General features: G+C 44.3%; 1 protein-coding gene across 2 annotated transcripts in view; it reads right to left on the bottom strand.

Moving 5' to 3' along the window:
• Positions 1-12,474, bottom strand: part of LOC132990351 (keratin, type II cytoskeletal 8-like) — a 232,406-nt gene that overhangs the window by 185,545 nt on the left and 34,387 nt on the right. For both annotated transcript variants that reach the window (XM_061058575.1, XM_061058574.1), the window contains exons 6-7: positions 11,700-11,865; positions 11,423-11,622 (exon numbers count right to left, since the gene is read on the bottom strand). In XM_061058575.1, the coding sequence (XP_060914558.1) occupies positions 11,423-11,622; positions 11,700-11,865 (366 nt within the window). The remainder of the gene's footprint in view (positions 1-11,422; positions 11,623-11,699; positions 11,866-12,474) is intronic.

The following is a 12,474-nucleotide window of genomic DNA, read 5'->3' on the forward strand; positions in this document are numbered from 1 at the left end:
GCTTTACTCTCCTCCCCCATCCCTCACTTCTCTGTCTGAAGCTGAGCCACCAACACCAGGAGAACCAGGTTAATACAAGGTGAGAATATGTTCCAAATGTATTTCTCAAAGGCTCAACATGACATTTTATTTACTGTAACATCAACAAACAACCAAAAATATGAACACACGTTTAGGCTTAAACTAATTTTACTCTCTTATGTTGAGTCAAATGAGCTGTATCCTGTCAAGACTTTGAAGATCTTTTCTTCAGTTATTCACTCACAGACAATTTTCATACTGCACAACAGCGCTGTCATCACGTCTTAAGACACTCATAGATTCTGCAATGTCTCAATATTTATGTCCCAGTCTGTGAATTCAAATTGCATTATGGCGTTGCTGAAGAACAGCAGGAGCTCCAAAAAGCACTCACAGGCATGCACACACACACACACTCTGCCTTGCTGGCTCGGCCAATCCCATCTCGCCCCCTGTACCGCCTCGGTAAGAGCCTCAGAAGATGGGACAGAGGGAGGTCAGGTTGTGCTCTCCATTATGCCTCCATGACGTTCAGATTGAAGGCAAAACGTCAGAGAAGCATAAATATCACTTCAAGAAACACCAGTCTGACCCGGGCTCAAGGTAGCCTTCTGCAGGTATTTATGGTTTTGGCTTTTTGCATTTTGCAGTTTGCCTTGCATTAATCATCATCACAACAGCAGTTGTTGTGTAAGAATGGACACAAACCGGGGGAATCATACTAAGTTATGGTTGTTTATTTGAATTCATTTGCATGTTATAGTCGGTGGAGCCAAAAGGTTATTCATCGAAATAGTCAAAGACTTTGTTCAGCAGTTATTATTGAATAAAACCAAACCAATTCCTTTCTTTGGCAAGAAGTCCTTGAGAAGATCTTAGCCCAAAGTTATCCCATGTGTATGTGTTAGTTAGCCTTAGCTTAGCAAAAAAGCTGCTTCAAACGTTTCAGTGATTGGTCTGAGCTAACAGCTGCACGCTGAGTAATACTGTGTCCAAAGCCCCTTCCAACTTTCATGTGCACGCTGGCTCCGAGTCCGAGTTTCACTAAACCGAACAAACGGCAAACAATTCAGATGATTGTTGCCCCACAACTCTGAGAAAACTCTCACTCCAGCTGTCTGCAGCAGCAACGAGAGACTTCCTTTCTTTGTACCCTCGAAAGAAAGGAGAAAGAAGTGAAGAATTGTGAAGTGTAAATGAACACAATATGCACCCTTTCAGATAAATTACCATTCCAGACAAAGAGTTTCCTCAGTGTGTCTCATTCAAACGTCTTCATCTGTTCTAATGAGGCCTTGTGTTTTTGTTCCAGCTCGTGTCAGAGGAAACCCTCGTCTTTGTTGCCGTCTGAGCTCGGCCCGCTTCTGCAGCTGCGGCGCACTGATAGCACAGACGCTGCAGCCAGGAGCTAAGGCGGGCCTATTAAACATTCCCAGCATGCATTTCACTCAGACTGTATGCACAAGGTGTCCAGTGGTGTCAAAATGTGTTCACAGCAGCACATGTTTTCTTAATGGTAAGAAGAAAGAAGTGTATTGACTTAGACCCCGGGTCCACACAGTGTTTTTTTTTCAGGTCAGAAAAGCGCTGGCTGTGCGCTCGGAAGTGCTCGCATGAAGCGTTTGTGCACTGAGAGAAAAAGAGCTGCATGTCCGTCCTGTCACCATGACAACAGTCTGTTTACAAAGTCAACAGTCTGCCCCGTTACTTTTTACTGCACGTTTTATATTTGAGATCGTTTATTTTCTCGATCAGATGCGGAGCGAGGAGGATTGTGGGTACAAGATACGATCTGTAGGCGGCAAAACTACGGTGGAATATCGTACATTTGGAAAAGAGCGCCCGTCATGTCAACAGCGCCTTTCTGAAAAGTTGAAGGATTTTCAACTTGAGCGCTCGGAGCGGCCGCACAAAAATGCAGAGTGCTCGTAAAAAAAAAAGACCCTGGACACTGCGCTTTTTCTCCAGGTGCGCCGTCTGCGGCTGAAAACGCTCGCTACTCTTTGAAAACAACTTAAAAAAGACGCTGGCACTCAGAAAAAAAACATGCTAAACCAGGTTAATATGTAGACGGTATGTTGTATGGGAGTCAAGGTCACTGGAAGGTTTAAGAGAAGCTGACATATAACACACAGGAAGTGGATAAACGTCCATCTGAAAACAGTGTGAGGAGTCTCTAACAGATGAAGAGATGAGAGGAGCGCAGACGTGTGCAGATGTGACATTTTATCTCTGAGCCACACATTACCATCTTCACATTCAGCTCCCGTCTTCAGCCTCTCACGTCGCTCCTGTGAAAAGCTGTCCCCAGCGTTTTATTTAGTTCTCCAGCTCAACTTGGCGCTCGGTACCAAACAGAGTTTTTTAAAAATAGTCAGCTGAGAGATAATCGGGGATTTCAGGGCGCTAAAAACAGAATCAGGTGGTGAATGTGAAAAGGCTAAAGGTGACAGTGCGCTTCAAAGGAAGTACTTATTGGATTAAACAAAAAAACCACCTGAAGCTGACTCCCTTCACGCCTGTCCCGCGCTGGAACGGGTTGGCAATGTGTGGCTTTCATCAATCATGAACACTCTCGACACAGGAACGGGGTAAAACGTGTGTGGAGGTGGAAGAGTAGGCAGCGTTTAGAGATCACCTTTTTTCAATCTCTCAGCATTTATACTCCCATGACTTTGTGAAGGAACATTTGAGTGTGACAGCGTGAATGTCCTCCAAGAAAGACTGAGAGCCTCCTGACACACCTGTAGGATTCATCTCATCACTCGTCTCGTCAGGGGGGTTTATGCCCCCCACCCTTTCAGTATGCCAATTGGAAGAGCTTCATACACCAGTGAAATCATCGACCAGCTTCTAAACAGCAGATTTAAACCCTCACTTTTATTTTAACATATTTTGGTGTTTCTGTCTAAAAGGTGCAAACTGTTTAGAAATAGTTCCAGTTCATTGCTCAGGCTGACAATCAAGTATCAGGTTTGTAATATCTGAAATATAAAGTATACAAGCACCTGAACATTCAAACCAAAATGGACCAGCTCAGATTGTGTTTGAATTTTCTGAAAACATATGACTAAAGGAATCCCAACAAAAAAAACATTTTTAATGAAGAGTACGATTATTTTTATTTATGAAGTAAAGACGTCACATCTTTCAAATCCTTCCAACCTCATTGACTTTTAAACTGTAATTAAACTTTTCAAAACATGAGGAGTTGTTGGTCAGCCGCTCGGCTAATTGGTCACTTGAGTGTGTGATGGTGAGTAAGACAAATGTTTCAGATCTTACCATTTAAGGGCGTATACTCTCACTCTGCAATCTGTACCGTGCAAAAGCTCGTTTGACCCTGAATGTCCAGTTTGTTTGACCAGTGCGAAACAAACGTATCACTGAAGGCGATCATCTTAGGACCGACTGACCCATGTTCAACATGCTGTTCTCCACTTGGGCCTTCAAAGTTCCCGTTTGAATATTTGCTACTACCACCAAGATCTGCACCCGACTCCCAACTCCCAACTCCCATGATCCTTGAGGTCAGATTACTGGTTTTATCGATAGAGTTTGGTGGCTCTAGATTAAGCGATGTAACGGCTTTCTGCTTTCAGAAGAAAAAAAAGAATCAACCTCAACACAAAGGTTTATCACTGCAGAGATCCTTGTGAAGAAATGTGTGAGCACGACGTCGACAAAAACAAGAATTTTTAAGTTGGACACATTTTAATCAGACACAAATGCTCGCTTTGTTGCCAGCTGAAGAAACCAACTTGAGTACAAGCAAAACTTCAATGTTCCTTTTTAGGTAATTTAGGCCCAAAAACAAGTACAAATGGAGCTCTGGTTTTATAATGATTGAATTTCCTGGACGCTAACAGCAGATATACTATAACCATACATGTCAGTTGTTAAGGAACAAGAAACGCCAGAGCAGAAATATGTTTTTAAAAGATAATTTAGAAACAGAGTCTGCACTGAATACATTCACCACCAAAGATGGCTGACAACTTTTCAAACTGTAAAAAGCGTCCCACTCACAACATGTCATGTTCACATTCCTTTAAGAACCAAATGTGCGCTCAAACTGCAGACTCGGCGACGCTGAGCGGGCTGCGAGAGCGAGCAGCGCCGCGGCAGGAGAGAGAGATAGTCCGCTGTGTGACAATCGAGGATTGACTCATTCTCGACGTTAACTTTCATATGTATCATATATTTGCATTTAAATAATATGTGGCTTCATTATGATTCACCTCACAGTGTCATGTTGAGCTGCGTCTGTGGGCGGATGCAGAGAGTGGGATTAAGGCTGAGGCTGACATGGAGCTGGTGTCAGACACGATCTATCACTATCTTCCATTGAATCATCAGTCAAACAGTAATTGCAAAGCGCATTGAGCTCGTCACTCTTGAATGCAGAGTATCTGATGCAATCAGAGGTAATTATGCACTCAGCTTATGCTATTTTACTTTAAGCAGATGTGTTTTTTGTCAGAGGACGTAATCCTGAAAATCCCGACTCCCCCATCAGTGATGAAAAAGGAATCAAATTCAATGTCACCAAGAAGAAGAAGAAGAAGAGAAAAAAAAGCAGGGCTGCAACAACAAACAAAAAAAAGCTTGTTGTCAGAACCTGAGTGTGTCAGAAAGTCGATTCTTTTATTACCTTTTTCTGATGAAATCATCTTAATCCAGGAGACAAATAAACACTGACCTCAGTGTGTCACTGTGATGTAACCACGGCGGCAAATAGCATCATAGAAATGTGGAACGTTTTGAGAAGACATTTCCAACATTTTTAAACTTTCAGGAAAATTTAAGTTCACATCAGAGGATGAGATTTTAACATTTCTACAAGTCGCAAGAAACGATACATTGATTTGAATTGAAGTCGATTGTAACCCAATCTCTGTTAGACTATGAGTTGGGTCGGTGGGGACCTGGGTTGGGAAGCGGATGGTCGTCGGTTCAAGTCCCGGGTGCAAACCAAGGCTGGAAAATTCTGTCTGGAAGCTGGAGAGGTGACAGTTCACTTCCTGAGCATCGCCTTGAGCTAGTTTGTTTTTGACCACAGATTTCCTCCTGCATGTACCTGACACTTTTAAACTTATATTGGCAGAAATGTTGATCTCTTTTAGAAGTTTTTCTTTTCACCATGTTGTTGTTATTTTAACCTTTAGGAGGACAGTGATGTGCTTGAATTCAGTTCTTAAGATGAACAGACTCAACCATGTTTCCCTGTAAACCTCAAATTCAGTCCCTGCACGATCCAAACGACAAAAGTCTCCACCGGTGAATCCCCATGTGGGCTTCTCCAAACTAAACTGGTAACCTTTAATGATTCCAGGTCAAGAGGCTCTTTACGGAGCGTGCCGGGGGTCGAGTCAGAGGCTGGGAGGAGACGGGAGCTGTTTGCTCAAACAGCAGGAAGCTGGTCGGCTGAGGGATGTCAGGTCAAACAGCAGCTGACAGCTTTAATATCTGCTCCTCCTCGCCATAATGACATGTAAATAAACAGAGCGACGGCTCCCAGCTGGAGGCTGACAGGCAGAGCGCCGCTGCAAACAGCAGGCAGCTGGGTTCCTGAATGCATCGCGGGGAGACGGACGGCTCGCAGACAGACGGAGAGAGAAGGAGGAATGTCTCTTTGATGATTAGGAAATATATTTGTTTTAAAGATGTTTTCTGCTACACAGGAAGTAGAGACAGTCAGGCGATCTGCACGGTGCAGTTTGATTCACTTTATTTTGCAGGACTCTGATTGGTTTGGGAGATTCAGCTCTCTGTTGCAATTAACAACCTGACAGGGTGATTGCATTTTTTTAAACACTTTTTATCCCAATTTTGTCATTTTGAAAATAACAGTTTGCAATTAATAACAATGTATTTAGCATCATCATCACCACTCAGATTATAAAATATACATACATGTCATTTTGTAAAGTGCCATCCCATTAACTGAAGTTTCTTTTTACACCGGGCACTTTCAACATGCCACAGTGTGTTAGCATGGTTGTGCTAAAGTAAGAATCTTTAGTAACTTCAGTAAAATAATTTCGATATTTTAGTTTCACTCTGAAGCCCCGTTCACACACCAAACCGGTGACATTTTCTGGAATATTTCAGGAGAATCAGGTTCTGACATTGTCTGGATTTGACGGAAATTGTCTCGCACAATGCAAAACGTCAGCGCTCTTGGTAGAGTGTGCAGTGTAGGAGGAGGAGGAGTGTTCAGTTATGGTGACTCTGTTTCTGGGTTAAGATCACTCGCAGTAAGGAGGACAAATCAGAGAATCTCCCCTCAGCTTGAACAACATCATCATCATCGTCATCATCATCACCACGCGGCTCATTCGCTTGCTGTGTATGTTCCAGATTAAGTTGCACTAGTATGCTTGTGTAACACGCTGAAAATGCTTTTTCATATTTTCATATTTTTTTCTGTCATTTTGTTATATCAGTGTGTCTATAATAATTAAATAATTTATACTTTATTGATCCCGCGAGGGGAAATTCGTTTTTACACTCTGTCTAGTAAACATGCTACACAAACATAGGCTGAAATACTAGTCTAGTTAAATTAATTTAATTTCCAGAAGTATTTCAGTTCATTTATATTTCTAAGATCATCAGTAAAAGAAAACAAAGTTATAAACAGTAAATACTGTGTGTTTTATTTGCTCTACCTTTTAAGATTAAGACACTGGCCCTTTAAGGGAGGCTCAGTGAAGAAGACACAGAGGTGTGTGTAGGCTGAAAAACGAAGCTTGTGTAAAGCTGTGGGCATTTCTTTAATAAAAGTTGCTAAACGTGAAGATGGACGAGTTCTGACCGGTTCATTTCAAGGGTGCAACATGTGTTGTAAACTGACAGCAGCAGATCTTTTCTCCCTCAGCCTCCAAACTTGTCTCATATTGTTGTTAAAGCCTTGTTACTTAGTCTTTCGTTAGCTCTAAAAATTGTGTTTTTCATTTTGAGTAAGTCTTTTGTTTGAGAAGCAGTTTATTGCCATTTTCTTTTGGGCTCACTTTTTTCTCCTGTTTTTGGTTTTGTTAACAAGTTCGGTTTAGAGATTGTCTTTTGTTTGATAGGTGTTTGAACTTGTGTGTTAAAATAAATCCTTGTTTAAATCACAAGATTAGTTTTTGCCTTTGGTTTGGGGACCGGGGAAATAACTTGTTTCGGGTTTCATGTGCGTAACAGAAGCACTCTCTGCATCCGCTCCTCTGTCATGGCTGAAATAAGTCGCTATGTGACTTCTGTTGATGGAAATGAGGACGCATGTTATATGACACGAGTACGTGTGCATGTAAGAGAGGACAGTGTTGACTTTTTCAAACGAGAAGCGGACCTCAGAAACAGACCGCATCGCTCTTTATGTCACTTCACCTGACCGCCTCGTTTTGGAAGACAAACCTGTCGTCCCGTTTGCGACGCGGACCGCCTCGTGAAAACGTTCACCTGAATTCTAATCCTGCCCAGAAAGAGCAACTCTTCACGCGACTCCAGCTCTGTCTTTTTTTTCTTTCAGCCGATTGCGTCAACGAGATGTGACGTTATCGGTGAATAATGCAAAACCCCTCTGGCCAATCAGAATCGAGCGTTATTATCGGCTGTGGTCACGGACGGTGCGAGTGATCGAAAGAGCAGCGGGAGAGTTCGAGGTTGTAGTTGTTGGTTTTCGGTGCAGCCGGTCGACGCCTACATTTTCCATCTGAACCGCAGGAACTAGAGGGGCTTAACACTTTTCTACCCACTCAGTCAGTCAGACAGCACCCAGGGCTCTGTTTGGTTTCCACGGAGGGAGGAGGAGGAGAGGAGAAGACTCTGAGTGATAAATAAAGAAAAATATATCCTACAAACATTCCATCAGTGGGTATGATTTAAATTCCTCTGCTTTTCTGGCAGCTTTCTTGAGTAGGTCTTGTCTTATTATTTATTTATTTGCCATAAAGCTCCTTGCTTCGCTCGGTGCCAAACTTGAAGCTGCATCTGTTTTTCAGGCGATTTCTAATTAACATCCCTCCCCCCTCCCCCCTTTGCACCCCACACCCCCCCCCCCCCCCCACCCTTCTCTGCTCCTCATTATGGGAATGATGTAAATATATGTGCTCATCCTTTTTGATTTGTTGACATGGGAGCGTGCCAGTTGACAGTGTGCCCAGTCAAAGGGCTTAGAGCCGCAGATTTTAATAGCAAGCTGCGACTAATATTAGGGAAGCGCACTCATTGACATGCAGGTACGTGCAGCCGTGTCAACACATTATGAACTGCAGGAGCACGAGATGGGGGGGGGGGGGGGGTATTTGTATTTTTTTAAAGGGAGGGGGTTCCTGAATATATTTCAACACACATATAGGGTTTTTAACGGTAATGGAAGTGTTTGAGGTAGTGCTGCAGTGTGCAGGATGGGGGGGCGAGGAGGGAGGTTGTGTGGAGGGAGTGAGGGGGGGTAAGAGAGCCCCCTCCATCCCCACCCACCCCCCCACCTCCTTATCTCAGGCCGACAGTTGTCAGGAATCACGAGCAGAGGCCTGAGTTAGCGAGGCAGGCAGGCAGGCCTGGGGATATGGATCAAAGAGACAGAGCTGGAGAACCAAAGCAGCTCTGATCCCCCAACACTGAAACCCACTCTATTCTATCCTCGCTCGCCCGCCCGCTCTCTCTCTCTCTCTCTCTATCCCTCACCCCGACATCAAATAGCGAGCCAGAGAGCTCCACCATTCCAAAGCAGGCTAAATCTTCCCTCGCTCACAACAAACCGGAGAGGAAATGAGAGCGCGGGGCGAAGAGGGAGAGAGAGAGAGAGAGAGAGAGAGAGAGAGAGAGAGGGGGGAGAAATGTGTTTACTGGTGTGATGTGTTGAAGTGTCGGGGTCACTGTGGGAAGTAATAGTTTCATCTTCAGTGGCAGGTCACTAAGTTGTTTGACCTGACAGAAACGGATTAGTGGTCCGGCAGAAGGAGGAGGGGAAAAAAAAACCCCTCCTCACCACTTAGAGCAAAATAGATTTATGGGAATTTGTCAAAAAGTGTGTTTAAAAAAAGGTTTATTTATTTTGCAGGGGGGGGAGGGAGGGGGGTGTTATAACTCAGATGGTGAAGCTGTGAAAAAAAAGGGTTTTCTATTTACACATGCAGTGGCCATCACAGTGACGGCGTTTTCATTCTGTCATTTTGTCTTCCTGTCAATAAGACTTGGAATTGGCTGCACGCGCTCCGTCTCCACATGAAAGTCGGGCCTCTAATTCTCTCCCGTTCAATCGCGGAGGAGGAGGAGGCGCTGAAATGGCTCGTGTGAATTACATTCCAAATGCAATATAGCTGCTTCAAAATTGAATTATTGCCTGTCAGACGTGCAGCATATGGTCTCCCTGCAATTTTTTATTTTTTTTTGAAGTGGGATCTTAGGAAATTCTCCCTACATTGTTATCTCATGTAAATGCCCGGGAACATGATGAAAGGGTCAAACGCAGTGAACCCATAATGGAAAAAAAAGCTTCAGCTGGGACTCGCAGCCGTCGACGCCGAGAGAGGACAATAAACACAGAAGAGCAGCGGCCTCGGTGCATTTCATGTTTCAATCAAATGAATTTACCGGAGATGTTTGGGTTTACATTTGATGGGATTTTCTTTGCAGTCGACTCGTATGTTGGTTTTTACATATGACTGTAACAGTTGGTGGTAAAAGGCAGTCGAGCCTTAAGCTCATAAATACACCTGAAAGCTGTCCAGGAGGACGCAACGTTCAGATTTAGCCAAATAAAGCAGCACAGAATACCAAAACACACATATGATGCTGTATGAAGGTGGTCTTAAGTATGAGCTTCATATGGAGGGGCTCTATTTTAATCTCTTTACCGTCTTTGATGCACTTTTATCAGTATTTTTAGGCCTTTTATCCGCCGCAATATTTACGCTCTGATGTATTGAGGCCCTGACAGACCTCGAGATCGTCGGCCGTCTGTCCTAGTTGGACCGTCGCCCTAGTTTTTGCAGTGTTTCGCTCTGATTGGCTGTTCAGCTAAGCGAATCAATGCACGAGAAGAAAAACAAGAAGTGACCAAAGCAAGTAAACGACTACAGTCAAGAGACAACTTTTATCAGATTTGAAGTAGGGGCGGCAGTAGCTTAGTCTGTAGGGACTTGGGTTGGGAATCGGAGGGTCGCCGGGTGTCAGTCCACTTCCTGAGCACTGCCGAGGTGCCCCTGAGCAAGGCATCGAACCCCGCTTGCTGGAGCGCTTGCTGTGTCTCACTCTGACACCTCTCCATTAATGCATGTCCATAGGATCCTGTTTGTGTATGCGTGTGTATTTCAGCCTATGTGTGTGTAGCATGTTCATTAAACAGAGTGTGAAACTGAATTTCCCCTTGCGGGATTAATAAAGGATAAATTATCATTATTATTATGAGTGGTGAGCGACATATATCTGCATTCTTCTCCGTCCTCATGAGACTTGATGTTTACATCAGCACCGACTGATTTCATGAAACATTTACGAAAGGTAAAAGCAACGAGTGAAGTCTCAACGATGTTTGTCAGAAGAAAACTCACAAAGGCCACATGCAGACCAATAATATCAACCTGACACAACATGCAAGAACTTTTTGAATGACTCTGTGGAGTACAGGTAGTGGTGAAACGGATGCACTATACTTGCTTTACAAATATGAAGACAGCGCCGCTTCGTCTTTTCTCCGTTCACTGCTCTCATGCAGGTATCAGCTGGTAGCATGTGTGTGACATCAATCAGTAGCTACATGTTAGTATCTGCTGTAAATGTCACTCCAAACACTGAAGATACAGATCGTAAACGCAGGCGCCCAGTTTGATGTTTGTCTAACTCTCAGAGCTCTCAGAGCTAAAATCTGAAAAAGAGTCAGATCTCTCCTATCAGGTGTCAACTCTATTAAACAACCTGGGATGAAAGTGTTCAGATGATTCCAACAAAAAAACATTTTCTAGTAAAATCACCTTTTGAAGAGCAAAACAACCTGCCATCTTTTGGAGAACTTCACTGACAACAGACGAGCTCACACATACAGGATGCTCTCCGTGGCTGCTGACCTCACATCGCCTCAAACACTGAAGAACAGCTTTAGAGATCCTGAACTTGAGGGATGTTCCAGACTCTAAAAAAACATCTTTTTTAGAAGTGACCAGAATGTGTCCTTTCTCGTTTGGTGGAGGCTATGAACCTTCCGTCTGCTTTAAGCCAAAGTATGGAGGTCAAAGGTCAAAGACCAGTCCTTGAGACTTTTATTTGGATTATCTTCTCGACTCAGAGAAAGACAGAAAACAAGACAACGCACCAGAGTGAAACAGAATGACTTAAAGGCTTTATGTGCCCTTGAGCACCAGCATGAAACCATATAAAGCCTTTAAGTGCTATCGTCTTCATCACGTCTTACCTGCGGGGAGAGTCCGTTGCTGACGGGGTTGACGTGGTTGTTGGGTGCCGCGGAGGTCATGAAGGTGTCGGAGTAGCTGGAGAAGCCGTGGCGGTTGGAGGACAGGCCGTAGGCGGAGCCGCTGTCGTTGCCGGACAGACTGCCCTGGTGCATGGTGGACGGAGGTAACGGCTGAGGACGGTGAACTGTGGCACCGCCGTCTGAAGAGGAGAGAACAGATATCAATCTGTGTGCTAAAAGGGGCTTAACACATTCAGGACATAAAAGATGGCTCTACCTTGTTGCAGGCCGTTGGTCGTGTAGCTCGACTCCTGCAGCTGGTACGTAGGCAGTGTCGGCATCCCCGTGGTAGGAAACCCGCCCGGCAACAGGTGGTTGAACGCCGCTAGCTGATTGGCTCCGGCTTGTTTTCGCCACCGTGCTCTCCTGTTGCTGAACCACACCTAAAAAAAAACAACAACCAAACGATCAAAGAGCAGCAAAACAAAATCATCAGTTTCATCAGGGCTGTTCAACAAAGCGGATAAAAAGAAGAGCTGATTGATCTCTGGAACGGAAGAGAAAGTAAACGTTATGTCAATGGAGTGTGTGTGCACTTCATTATGTGTGTGTGTGTGTGTGTGTGTGTGTGTGTGTGTGTGTGTGTGTGTGTGTGTGTGTGTGTGTGTGTGTGTGTGTGTGTGTGTGTGGTTAATCATGCGATGTTCCTCACTGACTCGGGACGCCTTGAATGCAGACTCAAAAAAGGATGAATGGAGGCCAAAAGAGGAGGGAGAGGAGGCGTCGACATCGCTCGGCTAAACACTGCACACATGGCCGATCAAAGGCGCTAACACACACACCGCTTAAAGGTTTCACAATCGGCGCGGAGGATTTAGAACTGGAGGAACAACAGTTTTGTTGAATCTAATCTACAAACTAGATCGGACTTCACAACAGCACAAAGTCCTGCACACTGCCTGAGCTGCATTAATGGACTTCCTGACAGTCTGGTACCACCTTCATCTCTGATGTCCCTGATGACGGACTTTTACCAAAACGTTGCAGGACTC

The sequence above is a fragment of the Labrus mixtus genome, chromosome 15 (assembly GCF_963584025.1).
Source record: "Labrus mixtus chromosome 15, fLabMix1.1, whole genome shotgun sequence".
NCBI classification, from domain to species: Eukaryota; Metazoa; Chordata; class Actinopteri; order Labriformes; family Labridae; genus Labrus; species Labrus mixtus.